At 38.7% G+C, this 22,559-nt stretch overlaps 3 protein-coding genes across 4 annotated transcripts; all 3 read right to left on the bottom strand.

Annotated features, from left to right (window-relative positions):
* Positions 1-854: 854 nt before the first annotated feature.
* tmem120aa (transmembrane protein 120Aa) lies at positions 855-8,404 on the bottom strand. Of its 2 annotated transcripts, none has more exons than XM_072375290.1 (12): positions 8,239-8,404; positions 6,749-6,867; positions 4,939-5,073; positions 4,800-4,859; positions 4,615-4,710; positions 4,357-4,446; positions 3,958-4,023; positions 3,764-3,825; positions 3,064-3,159; positions 1,938-2,002; positions 1,774-1,842; positions 855-1,363 (listed from the first exon to the last, which is right to left on the bottom strand). In XM_072375290.1, the coding sequence occupies exons 1-12, from the start codon at positions 8,314-8,316 to the stop codon at positions 1,256-1,258; spliced, it is 1,044 nt and encodes a 347-aa protein (XP_072231391.1). In that variant the 5' UTR covers positions 8,317-8,404; the 3' UTR covers positions 855-1,255. The 2 variants fall into 2 exon arrangements, with proteins under 2 accessions (XP_072231391.1, XP_072231392.1); XM_072375291.1 differs by having other exon boundaries at positions 3,064-3,156.
* A 1,441-nt stretch (positions 8,405-9,845) lies between these two features.
* On the bottom strand, positions 9,846-18,282 carry styxl1 (serine/threonine/tyrosine interacting-like 1). Its single transcript, XM_072375090.1, has 8 exons — positions 18,180-18,282; positions 17,982-18,043; positions 14,624-14,723; positions 14,373-14,506; positions 13,819-13,973; positions 13,598-13,686; positions 10,661-10,773; positions 9,846-9,977 (listed from the first exon to the last, which is right to left on the bottom strand). The coding sequence occupies exons 1-8, from the start codon at positions 18,280-18,282 to the stop codon at positions 9,846-9,848; spliced, it is 888 nt and encodes a 295-aa protein (XP_072231191.1).
* A 1,744-nt stretch (positions 18,283-20,026) lies between these two features.
* On the bottom strand, positions 20,027-22,239 carry LOC140279273 (serine/threonine-protein kinase pim-1-like). The gene is made up of 8 exons (XM_072374400.1): positions 21,978-22,239; positions 21,645-21,797; positions 21,324-21,418; positions 21,195-21,242; positions 20,867-21,085; positions 20,506-20,686; positions 20,237-20,407; positions 20,027-20,118 (listed from the first exon to the last, which is right to left on the bottom strand). The coding sequence occupies exons 1-8, from the start codon at positions 22,237-22,239 to the stop codon at positions 20,027-20,029; spliced, it is 1,221 nt and encodes a 406-aa protein (XP_072230501.1).
* Positions 22,240-22,559: the final 320 nt, after the last annotated feature.

Genomic DNA, 22,559 nt, shown 5'->3' with positions numbered 1-22,559 from the left:
TGAAATTTTTCAGGTATTATTCCCTCTGATCTTATGTGCAAATTCCTCCCCAGCCTTTATGTCATGTGTGCTACTTTGTGTTTAAATGTTTAAATCATGAAGCCCTGGAAATGCAGCTTTTTTTAAAGTCCCCTCCCTTGTTTTTCACAAGATCCTTTTGTGGTTTCGTTACAATTTAAAAATCCTGGTGATGGAAAAAAAAAAAAAAGCTTATGACGTAGTTAACATTCTGTCGCGCACTTATAGAGACAAAAATTACACAAAACTCCAGCCATGATTCTGTGGCATCGATTATCCAAACAGCAATCACTTCCTCATCACTCAGTCGTCCTGCAGCAGCAGATTAAAGGGTGAACACACTCAAGAGATGTGATCCATCTCAAAGTGACCACAAAGTGGGTCACACAATCTCCACAAGCCCAGGCTTCAGATAAAGAAAGGTTTTCTTTTGGCACAAACTTCACTCATGGTATTCATTGTCTTCATTGTTGGCTGCTACAGTTCAATAACTCCACCTTGTGGCCAATTTACGTATTGCACGAAATGACTGAAATTCCTGTCAAACATCTAAATGCATCTTTTCGTGGAATCAAGACTGAAGCCTTCATCTGCCATCACTTACATTGGAAGCATTTAAGGACAGGCGCTCTGAATAACCAGCACCGAGCGAACAAAACCTGATTTTTGCTTGAAAATTCACCTCAACAGTAAGAACTAAGGTTATATCTATACATGATACAGGTCAGTCTCCAAAATGGATCTTATTTAATCCTGTTGTAGTGTGTTAGTTTAAAATATATTCCCCATTAATGAGACAGCTGTCTCAGAATGAAGCTCAAAACACAGGAGCGTTCAGAGAGTTTTATTCAGCAAAGCACTTTCTGTAAGGCTAACGGACACAGCAGCTCCTGAGTAACAAACTACAGCTCTTCTTACGTAACTTTAATTCAAGTAAAACAGACCTTAAATCAGTAACATGTTCTTAGCAAGGTTGCACATTCCTGAAAGAGACTGACAATCCCACTGAAACCCGCTGACAGAAGTAAATAACAGTCAGACAGCGTGATAACGTCTACAGCAAGCTGTTCTGATCACAATTTATGCAATCATGAAATGAAAGAGACTTGAAATCCAAAGCGCATTGATGGAGGATACATTGTGGGGAAATGGTCCACAAAGAGAAAAAACTTAACTTCCTGCAATCTGTGAACAAGAGGCATCTTTTGGTGATTTCATCCTGTATGTTATTGCAGTCTTACACCTTCTTCTTCTGGTTGTTCATATATTTCTGGTAGACCACTCTGAGTGTGGTGAAGAAGTTTCCCATGAAGAGTACCATGTAAGAGCAACCGCACATCACAACCTAGAGCACAAGGTAAAAAGAAGACAAAACACATGCTTATAGAACTATACATGAGGCATCATCGGTGTACAGTTATTTCTGACTTACAAATGTACTTTAAATATAAGGCTGGGAATATAATGATGCATCAGAAAATGCTTCTTCTGACAATCAGAAGTTCAGCTGAAGATTTATTTTGACTGTTAAATGGATTTAGAGGAGATTGTCTAGGCAGTTCACAGCCGATAACTTAAGGTCCTTCATGTCTGCATGTTTGGCTTAGACTGCAGAAGAACTTGGAACGACCTTGAATATTCTCCTATCTGAATATTTGTTGGGTAGGAACTCAAGGCACTAAAAAAACAAAGATTTAGGGGCACTCTTTTACAAGTTTTTGACATGAGAGCAATTAATTTCTCATGAGAACAAACCTGCCACTCTTTACACTCTGGGAGCTGGAACATCTTGAAGAGCGTGGTGCTGTTGTAGAGCTGCCAAAACTGGAACAAAGCAAAAGTCAAAAAGAGATTTCCATTTCAAATAAAGTCTACATAAATAAGTCCCAGAGGTTACTATGAAGATAAGCGGTGCTCACGTGGCCAAAGAACAAGAAAGGGAGGAGGAAGGTCAGGCCTCTCCACATCCAGGACTGGAAACCCTCTACACACCAGGAGAGGAGAGAGGAGTCACTGAGCTGACATCAACCGTGACTGTCACGATCATTTTTACTCAAATGGAAACATTTCACAGTCAAACTAAAGTTACAACCACACAAGATCAAATGTCATCAGACTGATCACAAGTTTTCTCAATGAGGACAATTTGTGACAGTTTCATAGTTGTTGAGACACTCAAAACCACAAATGTGGGCTGGATGGAAAATCCCAGAATCAGCACAGCCATCTGTATTAACTGAAGGGAGTCCACGAGTGTTCCACCAAAACAATGAAAGAAGCAACAACTGCAGCCTGAAACCAGTGCAGAGATACGCTGACGTGAAATACAGCTGCTGGCTCTAACATGTCATCAACGCCTTCAAGTCAGTGAAGAGGAGCTCATTTCCAAATTACTTCCATTATTAAGCAAAACATCAACCTGAATCAAACTAGTCAACATGCTTGGCCCGGAGAATCCCTCACTCAAGTGAAATCAACTCAAAGCCACACTGTTCTGGTCCAGTTTCAGCATGACTTGACATCTTTTGATGGGGACACTTTTGCTGACAGTGGATTGTTCGAAAAGCGGCGAGGAGGAGGTGATATCTGCCATACTGTAAATTGCGTACATGTTAAGGTTTTTGGTACTGCTGGCTCAGCTTAAGTTGATATAATTCACAACTCTGTCACTCAGTCAAAGAGTACGTTCTCCTACTACAAGCACATCGTCCAAACAGCTGCAGATGTAGGCTTCAGTTCAACTCCAGCACAAACCAGCAGGTTGAAAAGATTCATTTCTACATCACATCCAGACCAAAGTGATGGCCAAACAAACTGACCCACACTCCACAGCCACAGTGTGGTTCAAATCAACCTTTTCAGAGCCCTGTGATGGACACACTGTGATTGGACCAGTGTTTGTGTGACCTCAGACGAATCTTTAACGTTTCTGTATCACAGTCACTAAATACCACATATGATGCAGTCACATGACACAGGCTGGTCAGTTTATAATGGGACTTCTCTTATTCTGCACCACAGATTGTACGTGTGAAGTGCTCTCACCGACTGTAAGGTCCATGTTGTGTCTCTCCCCCAGCGCTCTGAGCCTGTACAAACAGCCGCTCTGGTAGTAGTACTGTAGGAACTGGACAAAGCCTACTTTGCAAACAGAAAAGCAAACAAAAAAGTATATAAATGACAGGCTAAATACCACTTAAACCTGTGTTATAAATGCAGGTATCAGACACAGGCTGTGTCAGCAGTGGTTTTATGAGGTTATGTGCTGACACTGGTATTAGCCTAGTTATGCTTCTAAAGTTGCTGTGTGATTGCGGTTGTTTCTTTGGTTCAAGCCTTGTAAATACATCATTTATATTAGCAGTACATTATAGAGCAAAATTACTTCACCTCAAAATACTAGCTGCTTTAATCAGTGGTATTTCATTCCATACAGATCAGATACTTTGCTTTGTTACTCATGCATGTTAACATAGGACAGAGTACTGTATGGTACAGTATGGTTATATTTTTTACACAAATGTTTTTCCTTTTAATCTTTGTCATTGTAAAATACTAAATACTATTCATGCTTTAGGACTTAAGAAAAAATGCACATATGCGGGTGATGAAATCGGATTTCCACTAAAACAACGTACAACACGGAAAAACCTTGTGTTCTGTTGCAATTTGTCTTTCCACACAATCATATCCTCAAATCTTCATTTTAAGAGGGTTAAAATAAAAAATATACATAATCTCTTACTTTGGTAGAGATTGTAGGATAAGAACTGGTTCCTAAACATTTGGTAGAGGGCGCCCTCAGGCCTGCAGATGAAGAACACATCAGGTTAGAATCTGACATGTTGAAGAACAAGGCTTCAACACCAAGCGGTCAGTGCGCTTGTAGAATGTTTCTACACATTGGTGGACAGTGTAAAAAGCCAAAAAACGACTCACCAAGTGAGCATGACTCCGGATAAGAATGTCGACACATAGTGGTGGAAAACCCACCAACCTTTGATCCTGAAAAAACAGAGGACTGACACTGAAAGAGGCTGGAAAAAGTTTTAACGCCCTGGAAGGGGTGCTATGGATTCTAATACAGGATGTGTGACAACGAGCAATCAAGCGACAGAGCATTAGGATCATTTTTTTTTCCATAATGTAGTGTCACCGCCACAAAGTAAGAACTTTTTTTTTTTTTTTTTTTTTTTTTTTTAAATGGAGGGACCGACACAGAGTCACATATTTACAGAGAGGCTCAAGAAGAAGACTTAAATGAGCTGAAGACTTTAGTAAAAACCGTGAGAAAGACCCCTTACATGACCACCATGAAACAGTAAAACTGCCACAGACCTTGAGCCGTTGCTGATGAGAATGCTCTCCCGGATGGTGAGGGTGCAGTAATACCACACCAACAGGAAGTTGAACAGGGCGTCCAGGACTCTGACACATGGGCAAATAGGTTGAGTAACACGTTTCATAATCTCAATCAGCACAAATATTGTCCACTATCTGCTTCTGTATTAAATTACACATGCATTTATCGAAGGATCGGGGCCATTCCATTACAACTTTACCAACAAACTTAAACAAGGTGCTGCGAAGTCTCACCTGTAGCTGAACAAAAAGCGACATGTAAAGGAGAACATGAAGAGGATGACCGTGAGGACCAGCTTAAACTTCTCATATTCATCTTTGTAGGCAAATCTGTTTAGTGAAACAAAAAGAGAGGTTTGTTCATGTGAGGGTGACGCAGCTACACTGTTAGAGGCAAATGGAGCTCTGAGGTGACTTACTTCGCCTGCTTTTTGAGGAGTGTCACATTGACGTTTCCTAAAACAAGAGTGAGATATAACCTGAACAGGAAGAGGAATCGGTCACTCGTCATGTTGAAAGCTTTCACGTATCATTGCACATCGTGTAACAGAATTATACCCGTTTTTCTTTGGCAGAAAAGCTTCCATCTCAGAGAAAGCACTTGTCTTGTCCTTGATGGATTCCTCGACTTCAGCGATGAAATCCTGATCCTCTGAATTTAAGTGTGCCTTTGGTGTGTGGTTGCCTTTGCATCTGATTGTGGAAAAAAAAAAGAAAAAAGAAAAAAGACAATTACACCACAGCACAACAACGTTGTTTCAAAAGGATGGCATGTTCCCTCACTGGCTTCTCACCCGAAAAGGACAGCAACAGGGGCTGACGGCCAAGAAAAATTCCTGGATTCATTAAGCTCTTGTGTTGAAAGAATCTGTCATCAGAGCAAAGTTTATGATTCGTAATACTGAGCGATATGACGGCGTTAGGCTGAGTTAAATAGTGCTGTTGTTCTTCTGTGCAGGAGACTTACAGCTTTAATGTTGTGGATGCCTTTTATGTTGCAGCTACATGTGAGCGACGTGTAAAAAAGACAAAACAAGCTAATAGTTCAATGTAAACTGAAGTAGCAGCGTTGTCATGACTGGCCCGCGCACCACCAGCAGTACGGTCAGAAATAGCTTCTGCTCGTCTCAGTGTCAGCTGTTAGCCGGCTGTTTTCTTGTCATTCCAGATATTTTTTCATTTGCATTAAATGTGCCAGTAATAAATCAACAGACTGCAGAGCTGATAAGAGTTTTTTTCTCCTCTCTTTGTCACCTGCTAGGATGAAAAAACACTAAGGACTTGTGAGCACGTGTATACCACTGTTTTTAACTCATTCCACTGTATTTAGAAGCTATAATTACTTCTACACACAGATGGTGATCGATGGCATCTCTATAACACTTGAAGGTGGGCATATGGACTGGTGGGTTGCTGTGCTCTGGTGTAACACCACATTTGGTCACCGATCTAATCAGCGAGCAGTAATTGTAATTCATATGGTGCTGAAAACATCAGCACTCTCTTTGCATATCTGTTTATAGCAGTTCCCAATAAATGAAAAAAAAACAGAATATGAGAAACTGAAAAATATTGCTTAAGTCTGCTTTTAATATTTTCTAACATTTAAATGTAAATATAATAGGGCCCTAAATTTGTGCAAGCCACTGTCCGGGGTAATGAATACGTCCAAACCCTCTGGAACAAACTACATTTTCATCATAATTCCGTATAAAGAAATGCCATTTTGTTGTTTTTATACAAATACATAAGGATATGACAAAAAAACGTATCCTGAATTGGAATGAAAAAATACATGTCACCAGGTGAAACTCTGCCCCCTTGTGGTGATAATTATTAAAGACCAAAGCTACTGAATCCATCTTTAAACAACACATTATAGGTTTTGGAGCAACAGATGCTGCCTTCTGCTTCCAGTCCAGATTCAAATGGAATAGACTGCACTAACTTAGTGCTTTTCTGGTATTGTTCACCACTCAAAATACTTTACACCATGAGCCACATCCATCACACACACTCATACAGCCGTTTTTATTCCGCACACTGTGCATATCCAAATCATTAAAACAATGCACCATGCGTGTTTTGCTAAAGGGCACAAAGGATTGAAGCCAGGGATTGAACCTTTCAATTCATGAGAGACAGCTCTGCTTCACGAGTCACAGCCACCCTGACACCTTTTGAAATAATAAATTATGAAGCAGAAAACAGAGCACAGGAGGCTCTGAACTGTGGAGCTCGGATCTAATATCCAATGAGACAGGGAGACTGTTCTACATTTAAAGCTACACAACAAATGATCCCCTCTGCTCTTAAACACTTCTTATAAGAAGAGGTAAAACTGAACGAATTCATGATCAGTACTTACTCTTCCAGCGACGCAGACAGCTCTCTCAGTTTCTTCCTCTGGCGTGCGATAGCGGTGGAGCAGCTGTTTTGGAGTTTTGACACTTCCTCCAGCTTCTGTTTGTATAGCCGATGAGTGTCCTGGAGGCACAGACATATTTAAGAGGAATAAATTAAGAGGAATTGTGCGGTGCCAAACTTTAGATTTTTTTAATATTACTAATATTATAACAGCACGGCATGGAGGTCACAAAAAAAAGATGCTACTAAATTCTTTACAGTGATGCTCAGTTGTTGTTGTCAGCATGCCCAAACATCACTGTGTTAGGGCAGATTTCTTATTTAGATCCCCTTAAAGTCATGTTTTCAACCTTGTTAACATGCCCGAAAGGTTGTTTTTTTTGTCACCAGCTGCGGCTTTAAATCTATTTATCTGACCAATATGATCATCAGTGAAATTCATGCTGCAACAGTAGACCACAGACTCAGTTTTAGCTCAGTCACATGCCATAAAAAAATCTACAATAAAATTGATAAATTAATTAAATCGGAAGTCTAATTGCTGTAATCTGGGAGCATTAGTATTATGTTAGCACTAAAGGACACAGGATGATAGAAAAATTCAGATACTGATATTAAAGAACTAACACTATGAAAATGTTGTGTTGCAGGAACACAAAGAAATAAAAACTTGAGTAAAGCACAAAAATCTAAAAAGAAAACTTCAATGCATCAGTGGAGTTTAACTACTGCAACTTCCTGAAGATTGAGAGTGTTTCAACAATTTATCACAGCTACAAAGGACAGTCTGGCCTCTGAAGGGGGTAGAAATGATCCGAGACTTTCTATAATCTAATTTATCTGTTGTTTTTTTTAATGATTGGCAAACAAAAGTCACAACAACTGATGAGAGGAGCTGTGTCCAATACTTAGCAAGCAAAATTATCTCTTGTAGGTGACTTGCTACTACAGCGTTTGGATAAGGAAAGCTGAGTTGAACCAACAGCAATTCCTTCCAAATATGATGGATGAAGGAGTAGAAATGGAAATACAAGCCCTTAATTAGCTTATTTGCTACCTAAAATGAGTCGCCGCCTCTGACCCCTCGAGGTTCAGCTGATATGATGAAAAGGAGTCATTCCGCAATGCATTAGAGCGAATATAAAGTCTCAACACTTCCTCCGTCATTGTTCGCAGTATTAATAAGCTCATTATTGTATTACAGATTCACGGATTAAGCTATCGAATACCACCACCAACTAACATCTTGGGTGCTTTCCCACAACATTTGTATTGCGAAAAAAGCGGCAAATATTTAGGTGAGCAGTCCACGATATGTTTCCGTCTGACTTTTCCTGATTATATATTGTTCTCTTAGCCGGCACAAGACAACTATCTTAAGCTCATGAGGGTGGGTAGGTACCACCGTCGCATGCGTCCCACCCACCCTGACTGTTAGCTTGCCCGGGCCAGGCACACTATGGTCGGCTGTAAGTAGAGACACCAGCTTACCTGAATTTGTTGGTAGTCTTTCTCTAAATCCTGCCATTCTCGCAGGCATTCAGACAACCCCGTCGGACTGAACAACATATTTTACCCCGACATCTGGTAACCTCCTGGAGTTGTGAAATAATCAAGATTTGCTGTGCAACAGTTGTACTGTTGTCATCATCAAAAGAAAAACAACACACACTACGACTTCCGGTTGGTACCTTCATAATAAAAGTAACTAATATTTCAGCGTCATAATATGACGGGTCCAGGCTGCTGTGTTGTATCATATTTTTCTTGTTTCATGACTAAATGTCAGTCAGTATGTAACCCAAACGAAGATAAATAGTTCAAGCTTCGTTTGCTTTGCCTCAAAATTAGCTTGAGAGCTGCTCTAATTTACTGCTTTCATTTTCAGAACGTATCCGGTTAAACTGTGCTAACTATCGTTAGCATTACTATTTGATAGGCGTGCTTAGTGGCAACCAGTTCGTCCAATCATATATCACACTGGTGATTGGTATATCCTCTCAGCCAATCAGAAACAGCATCTATGAAAAGCGTTTCTCTGTGTGTGAAAGTTTACTTCCTTATATTTAGCCTCACAGGAATTACGCTCTTTCTTACAAACACGAGTTTTAGCATTTAACCCTAAACCATGGCTGTCACCTCGGACATCTATGCACCTGCAAGTACACCTTAGAGAAGTACTTATGTTTTGCTTCACAATCTCTATTCAAGGAGAGTGCGAACTGTCCCCCAAGATATTTATCAGGCCAATAAATTACTCAATGACATGTCGCCTGTATTTTTAGACCAGATGTTATGTAACTCTGCAGAAAGGGAACCTGTCAGTGCCAATATTGTCAGTACCTCTGGGGTAGTATGGACCGCTCCATGACCAGTGACATTTACAGTCCACCGTTATAAATGACTTAATGGATTAATGAAAAATAATCAGATGAGATCCTGTGTGTTGGCTTTGTCATCTTCTTTTTTTAAATTTTTTTTTCCAACCAGATGATACTGGAAACTTTTACTTCTTTTGTTGAAATGTAATTCAAGTAGTCCCTTCAGTTTAATTTATATGTTAAACTGCTTTACATCCTACTTTAGCTGAGATGGGTGCTTTTTGTTGCTCTCCTCCAGGGATTACTATTAATTGGTTTTTTTGTTTGTTTGTTTTTTTTAATCCTAAAAGCTCAGCAAATTATCATTTTAAAAATAAGAATTTTTTTTCAAATCCATTAATTATCCACAAAAAAATCTTTGGTTCAGTATCAATCCCTGAATTTGGACCCGAGTTAACATTTTTTTTTTTTTTTAAGTAATGTTTAAAATGGTATAAATACCCATCTGTGTTGCATCAGCATGCAGTTACACACTCAAAATAAGTAGAATTAACATTGTTGTCTTAAATATTTTCATAAAAGTGAGCTGTGTTTCACAAAATTACAAATTAAGATGACTCTAAATGCTTTCTTTGACAGAATGCATGTAATAATTTTGAACTTGCATACCTAAGTTACCTTGCAACGGAAGAAAAGACAGGTGTCCCTTTAACTGATGCAAAGTCTTTATTTCATGAGGTGAACTGAATTTTGCAACATTAACTGTTGCTTTTTTTGTTAAAAGTCACACGTGGATATATCAGTCCGTTTCCTCCCCAGGGTGTGAACCTCCCAGTCAGACAGCTGCTGCAGGAACCCCGTGTTGGGCCTCATGGTGGGTTTACATTGCAGCATGTATATCCAGGCCTCCTGGAAAAAGACAAAACCGGCAGAATTTCAGTGTAGCTGCTTTCTTTTCACACTCCAGAAACAGCCTCATGTTGAGAGTTATTTCATATCTTAGAATAAACACTTATAAGCTTTCTTAGATATAAGCTTAGATAAAAGCTTTTCTTATTATAAAGTCATGAGGTACTCTCATGACATTATAATTGTTGAGCTGATGGAACCAGGGGTAAAACCAAAACTTTTACATTAGAGTTTCTGTGCTGATCATTGACTGTAAAAATCAAATGTTAAACAAATGCTAATGTATAGCAATGGATAAATGTACTAGATCAAAAACATGTACATATTTTTGCATTTCTTGAATATGAAAATGTAAATACAGACAATATAAATGCAGCCGTAGACTAAAAGTTTTCATTTCTAACCAGTTTGCAGTAGCATGAAGGAAGATAAGAGTGCCACTGCGGGGCTAAAAGCTATTTAATTACCTGCTGAAGACTATCTTGGGATAATGGTTTTTGTGTGTTTTAAAATGTGCATTTGTAAGTACCAAATCACACACATTTGTAAATGATGTTCTTTTATGACTATTTTGAAAAATCCACAGGAAAATTCTCTCATCAGACTGAAGCAATAACACCTGACACTCTTAGCAGAAAGGACAGCGATTTGTCTACATATCAAACTGGATAAATCCCGCTTGCCTCCAGTGTGTATTTGAAGTGGTGCATGAGGAAGGCAATGGTCCCAGCGCTGCAGCGGCTTCTTCCCTGCCTGGAAATGATCAGGACACGTGATCCCACGTTGATGTGTGAACCTTGAAACAAGAGAAAGACACAAAGACCTCAACACCATTTTAGTTTATGCAGTAAAGTCAAATATTTCTATATTTAGTGAAAAATATGCAATCAATATCACATAGTTTTTGTACTTTGAAAAATGTTTTTCCCATGGTTCCCAACCAACCAGCCGACTCATTGAACCCTTAAACAGGCAGCATGCACCAGAAGAAACACACTCTTCATGCTCCTGTAGGGAGTGTGGTGAAAGGTTTTTGTGCAATTAAGTTTTCATTTCTCAAAAGTCATGTCTGGTGTAAGTATCAAGATCATATGATAGATGGTTGGCGGTATCTGTCACCGCTTCATCAACCTGTCCAGAAAACAACATGGCCGCCAATGGTACAGGAATCGATGACAAGCGAGTAAGTAATTGCATTTTATTCATAGTTATTCTCAGTTAAACAATATCATTATACATTATATAAAACTTCATATGGATACTGTCAAAATATACTGATACGGAAAAAAATTCCAACGATGCATGTGGTGTTATTTAGCAACTTTTGAAAATGATGTATTCAGCAGGATATGTTGCCAGATTAGGTGAAGGAAATTGATCAATATGTTGTATTATACATTTTTAATTAGAATAGAGGGAAATATTCACAGCAAAAACAGGCATTGTCATGCTCAGATACATTTATTATTATTCTTTTATCTCTATTTTTTCAGCAGGGCATCAGCTCAGTTTACACTAAAAAAAATGGTGATTTCAGGGATGAGAGAGAGGATGAGAGTTATAGATGACATCTCTGCACGCTCTTCTGACTCACACTCCAGACATGATGAGGATAAGGAAAACAATTTAAGCCAGGATTAGCTAGAGACAGTGATGGAGGAGGAGGGGAGAGTGAGGAGGAAGATTAGCAAGAGGAGATACATCAAAAGTTCAAAAGTGGCTGTTGTAAAATGGGCTGACAACAACCCAATCACTTTAGCTAGCTCCTGCACTTCTGTAAGCCCTCCCCAGGAAGTCAGGCGTTTCTCTAAAGCGTAAAAAATAAAAGTTCCTGTTATTTTCCCAAACACTGTGTTGCAATACAATATCCACATGGGAGGAGTTGATCTTGCTGACGTGATAGTACTGTAATACCGCACTTCTTAAAAGTCCCATTGGTGATAGATGTGCCTCTTTTAGCAAATGGCTGACATTGTCATCAACAATTGATGGCGCTATCGCAGATATGCCAAAAATGTGCAAAAGCCCGAAAAGCTCAAGAGCTTCAGGTTTGATGTCACAGATGCAATTATCCATGATGTAAAGAAGAGGGGAAGGCCATCCAAGATAAGAGAGGACTATCAGATGCATCTAAAGGCCAACACCCCCAAGACCCATGGATGATGTCCGCTAAGACCGAATCGATCACTTCTCAGTTTTTGAAGATAAAGGAAGATGCTGGCTCTGCTCGGATGGACAGACAACCATCTCCTGTCAGAAACGTGGTGTTCTTCTGTGTATTGTTACTGGGAAAAGCCTAGAGAACTGCTTCCAAATATTCTACAAAAATGAAGACATGGAGCAACTGAGAGTCACTGTAGTTGGTCATGTGTTATGTGCTTTGCTTGTGTTGTGTTCCATTACTTTTTATACGGTTGCTGTACTTGATAGAAATGTATTGGTGGAAGGAAAACTTGTGATAGACCTATACTATGGTAAAAAATGGTGAATTTAATGGATTTTAAAACGTCTATATGTAATATCAAAACAAGAATGCATTGACTATCTTTATTAAATAAATCATGACAATGTTCACAATCTTTATGTTCACAAACTTGTTTTTAACCTTAACAGGGCAGCGTATCCTGTGAGTTTCCAGCCATAACACTCAAATAATATAATGTTTAACAAATATGTGTGGTAACATTTATTTTGGTGCAATTACTAGCTTTAAACTATTTCTTACACCTCATTTTCCAGCACTCACTGTTTAAGGATTAAACCCAGCAGGTTTTACTTTACTGTTTGCTTTTACATTAATGTGCCTAAAAAGAAATACGCCTCTGTGTCAGCAGGTGTGTGTGTGTTCAGCCAAGAAACCCAAGCCCATACATCCTAAATCACACAAAAAGCCCAATTATTCCTTTCAATGAATAATTAGTCTACGGTTCAGAAAGAAAAATCATTGTTCTATGCAACACTAATGGTCAGTCCATCATAGAGATTGGACCGAAGAGAAGTTTCGGTGCAATCTGTTGGTTTCCTTAGTTACAAAATTGTTTTTTGAATTAGCTCTGTATGTATAATTTGGACTAATTCTGAATTTACTTAATTGGGTTGATTACAATGAATTGGACTTTAACTGGCTTGAATTGGACTATATCATTGAAGTACCTTGAGATGACATTGTTCTCCCCGTGTATGCGTGGGTTCTCTCCGGGTTCTCCGGCTTCCTCCCACCGTCCAAAAACATGCATGTCAGGTTAATTGGTGACTCTAAATTGTCCATAGGAGTGAGTGTGAGCGTGCATGGTTGTTTGTCTCGTTTGTCTCTATGTGTGGCCCTGTGATGGACTGGCGACCTGTCCAGGGTGTACCCCGCCTTTCGCCCGATGACTGCTGGGATAGGCTCCAGCCCACCCGCTACCCGATTAACGGATTGACGGTATAGAAAATGGATGGATGGATGAATCAGTGTATTTCATTATGCCAAATTAGCTTTGTCATATTAGCTTTATGCCTGTATTCATCATCATTACTATTCATGGTGCGCTATAAAACACCATCACTATTTAACCAACTCTAAAACTTAAGGTGACCAAAAATCATACATTTATTATCCAAATATGGCAAATACTCACCAACAAAACTGCAAATCTTTTGAAGACTTGAACACAAATCAGACTCTGCCACAGGGATGTTAAGAATGGCCTGGTTCCCCTTCATTGATCTAGATATTAAAGAATATTTAAAAAAATTAAATTACATTTTTTTGTTAAAAAAAATCTGAATAACTTTAACAATGGTGCAGCACAACAGTCAGAATTTTCTCCTCTATTTCCAATATCTGGTCCTGCCTTACTCCAGGGAGTCAGTCTGTGTAAGATGTGAGATGGTGATGATGGCACTGATTTTTAAGTCCTTGAGGATACTTGTGTCCGTGCTTTGCTTCTGGTCACCCATATACAGTAATCCTGCTATAATTTCCACTGGATAAATCTTCAGGTTTTCAAGCTCCTGAAACAGTCCAGAAATATATCAAATAGTAATTTTTCAGAGCAGTTGGAATAAACTCACTTCTGGTGGTGGGGGATTAGGAGCCAAACACTAGGAAGGAACTGTCCTGAGTCTCCCAAAAGTTCAAGATAAAAAAAAAAAGGTTATTTAATTGATACAAAATTAAACAAATAAACAAATAAATAAATAAACTATTGCTTGGTCCATTCAGGAGTCAAAATGTGTTCACTCCGCATTCCAGTACAGCCACAGTACCTTGCTATCACATCACTTGATTAGTTGGCTAGTTTTAAATATAACATATTTTCAAGAATTTAGACCATGTAGACAGTTTGATCAATCTTCTGAAAGGTACTGACAAGCGTACGGAATGAGGCTTGTGTGTTTGTTTTGTTTTACCGTGATGGTATAAAGAATCTTCTCTGTCCTTAAAAAAGGGTACAGAGCCGAAAACCTCTGAAAGCCCCCCTTTACTACGTGGACTGGACAGAGGCTTGCCTTAGCCAGGACCTGGGCACAGTCAGCTGCTCTGCCTGCAAATACAGTGAGACAGCAACTGATGAGAAGTGTTTTCTAACGTATTAGCTGACCTCAGATAACCTAGCTGTAAAAACAAATTTATTTACAGTTATAAGACCTAAACTGACTACCTGGTTCCTCCAAACAGCTTGTGGTGCTGTCATATACCACCACATGTTGCATAGTGTTCACCTCCACGGCTTCTGGCAGCAGGAATGTTCCATCTAAATCCTGGAAAGAGTCACCCACAAAGTTTCGATGCAGTCATACGCTTAAGTTTTGTTGATATATTTTGAGTGGAAGTAAGAGCATTAAAATCAAGCCTTTCTATGTTGTGAACTAAAAGACTAATTAAAGCGCAGTAAGAAGTGCAAAAGTATGTTTTTTAAAGCTGCTGTGATTTATTGAGACAAGCAAACATAAATGGAAATACAGTATATAAGGTATAAAAACTGAGTTTGTAAGATTCTAATGAGCTTTGAAGTCAATGGACCTAATTCACCAATATCTTCTTAAATCTGTCCTTAAAGTTGTTCTTAAGAAATTTATTACGAAAACCCTGCGTCAGATTTATGAATGTGTTCTCAGACCGCAAAACTGTGCTCGTCTTTGCCCTTTAATTAATCAACATCAATCTTTATAACTTGAAAGGATGTCCCAGCTGTGCCTAATTTGCATTGGTAAACCAATAAATGCCCATAAAAGAGGACGAGACATGACGGCCGTGTGAAAACACATCCAGCATTCTTTTAAGACGCCTATGATGCGCTCAACTGTGGAGCAAGTAAGTGTGTAAAACCTCCAGCTGGGTCTGAGGGCTGTCAGTGGTGTTATTAACCAGGGGGCCAGGGCATATCCTTGCTCTCCCAATAAAACAAATCATAATAAAAAAGCCTCTGTCGTAGAAAATTAGAATCATTAAAATATATGTACCACTGTGCCATGCGTCACCAGCTGCTCCTTGATCAAGACGCATGCCCACAGAGCTGTTCTGTAAGATGAAGGAGTCGTGTGCTCCTGGGAAGCGGGAGACCACATTCATCTGGTGGTTCTGGGAGTCGCAAATGAGTTGGATATTTATGGAGTGATACTGAATGCGGTTAAGGTATGGGAATGTATCTGACGAGGGGGCTTTAACATGTACGTATGCCCAGTCCATTGCACCGATGGTGTTAGGAAGACCAGCAATAAAATTTCCTCTTGACTTTGACTTGTTCTTCAGCCGTATGTGGAAAACTTTGTGTATTTTGTGGCCAATTGATTTATTGCATACAGGACTTGTGGTAGAGCACGGCTGATGGACAGCTGTGATATGCCCACTCTGTCTCGTAGCTCCAGCTAAAACCTTCCAGTGGCCAAAAACCCCAAGGTCAAGAGAACTTGCACATAAGGTGGAACTCCAAACGACTACAAAGGTCCACGAGAACTGCTCGAGGTTGTTTAAAGCGTTCAAACAGGTACTCATCACTCTCTGCAAATAAATCTGATTGGTTATAAAACATTTGTTCCTTCAGTAAGACTTAATCTGCATTAGTAAATATAACATTTTGTGAGCAGGTCTGGGATGCTTATTTCAAAATATCAAAATGCTTTGTAAATTACCAAAAGATAAAATAATTCAAATTAAAATATATATATATATTAAAAATGTAATTTTATTATGGTATTTTAATGAACTGCCCAACAGAAGACAACACAAACGCTTATTGTGTTAAAACATGTCAGCGCTCAAATGTGCACAAGAGTACTCCTGAGCGTTGTCAGGATGACCCCAAACTGCTTCAATAATGTTGAGGTCTGGGCTCTGGGGAGGATTCATCCCTCCATAAGACCTGTTACCACTGATTTTTAGTGCAGTTCTTGTGTCATTTGGCATACCTCAGCCTTCTCTCCCTCTTTCCCTTCCATAAGAATGGCTTTTTCACAGCCACCCTTCATGGAGACCATATTACTGTCCTTGATGCATTCTAGATTTTAAAGATAGCCTCAGTCTAACCAACTTAGAGTAATGTAGGCACTGTTGTCAACAGTGTATGCAGGAAATTTGTTTAAATAACTTTTTCTCAGGGAGACCAAATGCTATTTTTCTATGTTTTCAAAAACAGAAACAGCTCAGTTGAGCTGAAACCCAGTTACAGCTTGGCCTGGCCATTTAATTGGACCACCATCCTTGACCCAGTTTACATGTCCAACGCAGCTATGCTGTGGACTGTGACATTCTGCGGCTCCTAACATTCTCTGTGGGAGATGTAAGGATAGCAGAATCTATCGCATCTTTAAGTTATTTGAATAGTGACTTTGTCAGATGATGCTGCAGTTATAAAATCAGGATTTTATTAGAGCAGAGTGCAGTCTGGAAAAGCAACCACAAGTTGGCACGTAGTCTTAATGAGCTGATTTTCAGTCATATTTTCTGATTTGTTTGGCTGACAAAAGACACAAAACAATATGTGAATGAAAATAGCTTTGTTTAGAATTCAGCTACATCAATGTACACTTAAACTTAATCATTTCTACTATAAGTTGCAAAAAGATGGAGTTTTGGAGCATGTTTGGTGTGCCAAGGCCCATTTTAGTGTAGTTGCGTGCATATATGCAGGAATGATTTAAACCCTTCCAGTGATTTCTGGGCGTGTTAGTTTGGTTTTGAGAAGCTCAACGTCGTACGACTTTGGTCAGACTAACATGTACATGCATTTTAAAAGTCCAGTTTTGGTCTGACTTACACAATTAAATATTTTTAGTGTCACGTAAATGTGGTTAGTGAGTTTCCGATCCATCCTTTCTGTCTCAGAGCCTCAATTATCTGCTGCTTCTCACTAAAGTTGTCACTGGTTTGGGTGAATATAACTGAAACAATCTGTATTGTGGTGCAGAGCCCCACAATGTGTCTTTCTGCTATGCCGTTATTTACCCGTTATGTATTATTTAAACTTAAATTAAATGTTTACTGAACAACTCAGCAGGGGTATATTAAATAATATTAATTTCTTACTGTCCACAAAGTAATTCTATTTTTGTTACACAATTTATTAAAACACCGTAAAGTTTATACTCTCCCAGAAATGAAAAAAAAAATCAATGTCAATAAAAAGTCAATTTGTGGTTTTTCCATGGTAGACAGAAAAGCTGTTCAGTGGAAATCATTTGAAGACAGACAAATTAAGTGTTTTTGGACTTATAATTAGTTTGTTTTCAGCCACTTCTATGTATGATTGTTCTCTTTTGGAAATCACATTTTTTTTAATTCTATTGAATTGATTTTTGGTTCAATACACAAACTTTACAAATATTCAAGTCCAGAACCTGATCACATAAAAAGCAATCTCAGCAACATCCTTCTAGTCCTTCCTGAAATGAAGGATTAAATGGTGTGATAGCAGTATTGCTGGTGCTAATCATGTATTCCCTGCATCATTTATGCTCAGTCTTGTATCTCTGTGTATTCATCAGTCTGTGGCTGAATCATAGATTAAATGATGCTCATACCGTTTTCACGTTTTTAGCTGTTATGACGTGACTTATGTAGTAATCTTGGGTTTCACGAGCATCTGGAAAAGAGACATACAGGTGAACTGAAGTTAATCTGAGCAACAAACCAACAATATCTAACCAGAATCAAATTATGACAAAGTCATGAGCACAAAGAACCTGTAAGAACTAGTGGAACTACATCCAGTCTCTTACCAATCAAACACAGGTAGTTGATCTCTGCCAGCCTTGAAACACAGCTGTACTGGTTGAGGAGATTGTAGAGCTCAAATGACTCGCACAAGGTGATTTTAGGCATCACAGCGAAAATTATATCAAAGCCGCTCGACAGAAACGAAGCTCAAGATGACTTGAACAGAATGATAATGTTTACATGCAGTGTACGCATAGAATTCAGTGAGCATGCTGTCTTCAGCGGGCATTTTTTGTTTGACAGGGCTCTGTTGCTAAGCAACTCAGGGTTCTGTTTTACTGGTGGTTGGTGATGATGCTGTCTTAAAGTCACAGTAATCCATTTCTTGCTCATATGAATTTCCTGTTTGTTCACAGGTATACGTACATTTCTTTTCAAGTACATATACACTAGTTTATTATTATTTCAAAATAATCAAATACTTAGTTTTCTATACCTACTTATTATATTCATGGGTTGACAGGAAAGCAATATTAGATCAATGTAAACGTGATCTGAGATGCAAAATCCAAAACAGCACTGCATAATCTGACACTAAAGGCTGTTCAGTCATGTCAAGGTTTTGAGCGAGTCACTCCAGATGTGCAAGTTTCCAGTTCCTTGCTCCCTGCTCCGCACCCGAGAAAAGAATTGGTTTGCAACTAGTGTTTCACCAAAGTATGTTGAGGGGATCTTCTGCAAGCACACACTTATTGGGATTTACCTGAGCCTTCTGTTTACATTATTAGCCTACTGTGACTAAGCAGACGTGTGCCAAAAGGATAGTAACTCATTTGTTGTGGGTTTTTCCACTTTTATGCACTTTAGTGTCTTCTAATGTAGGTTTTGTTTGAAGGCCGACAGAGTAGATATTTCTGAACTCAGTTATATAGGGCTAATATAAATGTGAAACTACTTGAACTAATATTCAAATGTCAGAATATTAAATAAACATTCACTTTCTTTGAAAATTGTGTCTAAAAATGGATTTTATTTTTGTAATATTTAGCGCAATTCATTTTTTCACATTTGAGATCATTCAGTCATCAGTGATACATACCTCCTGGCAGAGGCCCCACCCAATACCTGAGAGGGCCAAGCGCCCCAGACAGCCACACAGTGGGCCAGCACCTGCCCCAGGAGTGCCCCGGGAGTCGTGACGTGCCCACAGGTGGGTGAAGTCGCGAGCAGCGGGGAGAGGAGACACCCCCCCCCCGGGAGTAGCACAAGCAGGCCAGATGACAGAGTAGATATTTCTGAACTCAGTTATATAGGGCTAATATAAATGTGAAACTACTTGAACTAATATTCAAATGTCAGAATATTAAATAAACATTCACTTTCTTTGAAAATTGTGTCTAAAAATGGATTTTATTTTTGCAATATTTAGGACAATTCATTTTTGCACATCTGAGATCATTCAGTCATCAGTGAACACTTCCTCTCAGAGAAGTGAACACTGATAATTAAAAAAAAACAAATTTTATAATTGTTCTGTTCCTCTTCTGGTTGTCTTCTGCAACACTGTAGATGTACCTGTTGAAGAACTAATACAGAAGGATTCTATTCTATTCTATTGTGTTCTATTGTATTGTATTGTGTTGCGTTATGTTCTATTCTATTGAATTGTATTATATCATCTTGTATTCTGTTGTATTGTATTGTGTTATGTTCTATTCTATTGTATTCTAATATATTGTATTCTATCCTATCCTTACATCCTCACATCACAGAGAATGTGACATATTTATAATGTATATTTATTCCTGTTAAATTCGGACATAAAGATTTAGGTTTAAATTTAAACATGAATCAAACTTTCAATAAAATGTCATTTGTTTTGATTAACAGTGTGTGTGTTGTTTCTGTCTCACGTGAACCAAGTGTGATTCAGAAGCTGCTCCAGCGTGGGGCGCTGCTTGGGAACTTTAATCAAACACTGCTCCAAGAAATCCAGGCAATCTGGAGGATGTGAAGAAAAAGAACAAACATTGTTAGGTCTGCAGTGGTCTATCAGAATGTGAACTGAAACAGATTATCTTTTCTTAATGACAGATGTGTTTATGGGTGTTTGTTTTACCTTGAGACAGCGTACTGCTAATCTTTAGTCTCTTCCTGATGAAGTTAGTGGACCTGAAATCTTTGTTGTGGAGCATTTCAAACAGCACCACTCCTACCTGCCACACTGTTGTAGGTCCAGCACTGTATGTACAGGAGTTCAGCCACTCTGGAGGGACATGAGCACTGGTACCTTGAGGATAAAGACATAAGAATAAATGTTAGAGGAGGAGTGGCTTTGGTTTTTAAATCACTGATTGGAGAAGAGCAAAATCTGAAGTAATAACATACCATAAAAAGTCCGATATATAGATGTCTTTTTGTTGATGCAGCTCATTCCAAAGTCTATGAGACGAAGTCGTGGGACATCTGAGCCGGTCTCAATCAGGATGTTTTCAATTTTGATGTCTCTGTGGAAGATGCTGTTTTGTTTCAGGTGGACTGCTGCATCAACCAACTGTTGTATTATAATCTGAAAGAGGAAAAAAACAGGTTAGATATTTAAGCAGAGAGGATGGTGTGACATTTTTTATGGCTTTAAATTATTTTGATAACCATTATGAAATCATTTAAATAAAAAAAGCAGAAAGTGTGACGATGTCTCTCAAAGAATGACATTCACAAAGATTGCAAATATTTTCCATCAGCTTACTTTGGCCTCATCTTCCTGGAGGGAGCCTCCATGCTCTTCGATGTAGTGAGCGAGGTCCTCGGCAGGCATTGGTCTCTCCAGCACAAGAATCAGCTCCTGCTGTAGATCATACCAGTCCAGCAGGGACACAGGTGCTGAGTGCCCCACTGAACTGGCAGTGCTACTTTCCAGCTTCAGCATGACAGCCACCTCCACTGAAATCTGCCTCCCATTCTTGTCCTGAAACATCACAGCAACAAAGAAAGTGTTAGGCAGGGAAAACCACAGTTTATCTATAATCCAGTGATAGTGCTGATAAAAGCAGAAGTTACTGCCATTGCTAACTTACTTTATGTTTGCAGAACACTTTGTCTTTAGGAATGTGTTTGATGGCTACCTGCAAGATACAAACAAGACTTTGGTTAGTCACATCATACGGTGAGTGTCTTGAATATGACAATGTGTGTCTAATACATACGGGTAAATTATCTGCTCTCCGACAGCCTGCAAACACAGATCCACAGCCTCCTTCGCCGAGCTGATTTTTCTCCTCATATTTCTCCTCAAATTCAGCTAAAATAAAACATAAACATCATTTTAGTTTGACAGTACATCAGAAGAATTTCAATGATAATTTACACAGGTTACCTCTATAAATTCTCTATATATATATTTAAAAAAACAAACATATATATATATATATATATCGCCTAGATAATAGGTAATACCTAATATAAATACTTATATTAAATATAACGCACTTGAAGCTAAATGTTACATTTTTTTATTAATGACTGACCTCGTTGGGCATCTATTTGGTCCTTTATGGTCTCAGTTTTCTTCGTTCTCTTCCTACTCTGTGTTTCCTCAGCAGGTAAGGCCTTCCTCTTTCTATTACCCCTCCTTATGTCCCCATCAGATGTACAACCATCTACATTGTTGCTACTGGATCCTATAAATGACAATAACACATTGAAACATTAGCATGATGACACTCACATGTTTGTAATTTGATTGAAAATGTGTGTTTAGATCAGTGTGACAAAGTTAAAGGACATTATAATATTCAACCACTACAGCTAAAATGTAAGTTAATTATGCAGCTGTAATTTCACAGAATGCACCAGCCTACCACTTTCCACTGAGGAGGAGGCTGACTCTTGATTTAACACGACATCCAGGAGTCCCCTCCTTCTCTTTGGGTTTCTTGAGGGTGCCTCTCCATCTTCTGTAACCTTCCTCTTTCCTCTTTTCACTGTCCTGACCTCGTCCTGACTGCTTGTTGAAGGTCCTGCCACCTCAGAGACCCTGGTTCTTTTATTGGTCAACTGCTGGTCAGGACTGGCTTTTCTTTTGGTTGCCTTTGTCCGGCCATCCTTCACTGAACGTGTCATGCTACTGTCAACTTCTACAAATAACAATAAAAAAAAGTTGTCATTTTGTTATTAATTTATCAAATAATTCTTTATCACTCCCCAAAAAAGATTCAGATTACAGACACATAACCAGTGATGATGATCTGAGGAAAACAGGGAGTGTAATACAGAAACTTCTTAATTTGCAAAAACAGTTGTAACTGTTTGGTAACCACAGTATTTTAATTAGTATTAAAACCAAATTTAGGAAAAATAAAAGTCATTACAGATCTATTGTTTGAAAATCACTTTTAGTATAACCCAAGAATACCAACTAGCCTGAATTTTAAACAAATTGT

This window comes from Leuresthes tenuis, unplaced genomic scaffold, assembly GCF_036924035.1.
Source record: "Leuresthes tenuis unplaced genomic scaffold, fLeuTen1.0.hap1 SCAF_21, whole genome shotgun sequence".
NCBI lineage: Eukaryota > Metazoa > Chordata > Actinopteri > Atheriniformes > Atherinopsidae > Leuresthes > Leuresthes tenuis.
Note: the sequence above shows the minus strand (reverse complement) of the source record. Positions and strands in the feature narration are given on the sequence as shown.

Excerpts from the sequence above, each read along its gene's own strand:
- tmem120aa (XM_072375290.1), bottom strand. The coding sequence starts at position 8,316 with ATGTTGTTCAGTCCGACGGGGTTGTCTGAATGCCTGCGAGAATGGCAG. Across the intron at positions 6,868-8,238 it reads AAGACTACCAACAAATTCAG|GACACTCATCGGCTATACAA; the intron begins GTAAGCTGGTGT and ends CTGTGCCTCCAG. Across the intron at positions 3,826-3,957 it reads TCCGGAGTCATGCTCACTTG|GCCTGAGGGCGCCCTCTACC; the intron begins GTGAGTCGTTTT and ends CTTCATCTGCAG.
- LOC140279273 (XM_072374400.1), bottom strand. The coding sequence starts at position 22,239 with ATGACACGTTCAGTGAAGGATGGCCGGACAAAGGCAACCAAAAGAAAA. Across the intron at positions 21,798-21,977 it reads CTCCTCCTCAGTGGAAAGTG|GATCCAGTAGCAACAATGTA; the intron begins GTAGGCTGGTGC and ends TGTCATTTATAG. Across the intron at positions 20,119-20,236 it reads TAGCAGTACGCTGTCTCAAG|ATTGCCTGGATTTCTTGGAG; the intron begins GTAAAACAAACA and ends CACATCCTCCAG.
- styxl1 (XM_072375090.1), bottom strand. The coding sequence starts at position 18,282 with ATGCCTAAAATCACCTTGTGCGAGTCATTTGAGCTCTACAATCTCCTC. Across the intron at positions 14,507-14,623 it reads AAGCTGTTTGGAGGAACCAG|GCAGAGCAGCTGACTGTGCC; the intron begins GTAGTCAGTTTA and ends CTGTATTTGCAG. Across the intron at positions 13,974-14,372 it reads AGATTCTTTATACCATCACG|GAGCTTGAAAACCTGAAGAT; the intron begins GTAAAACAAAAC and ends GGACTGTTTCAG.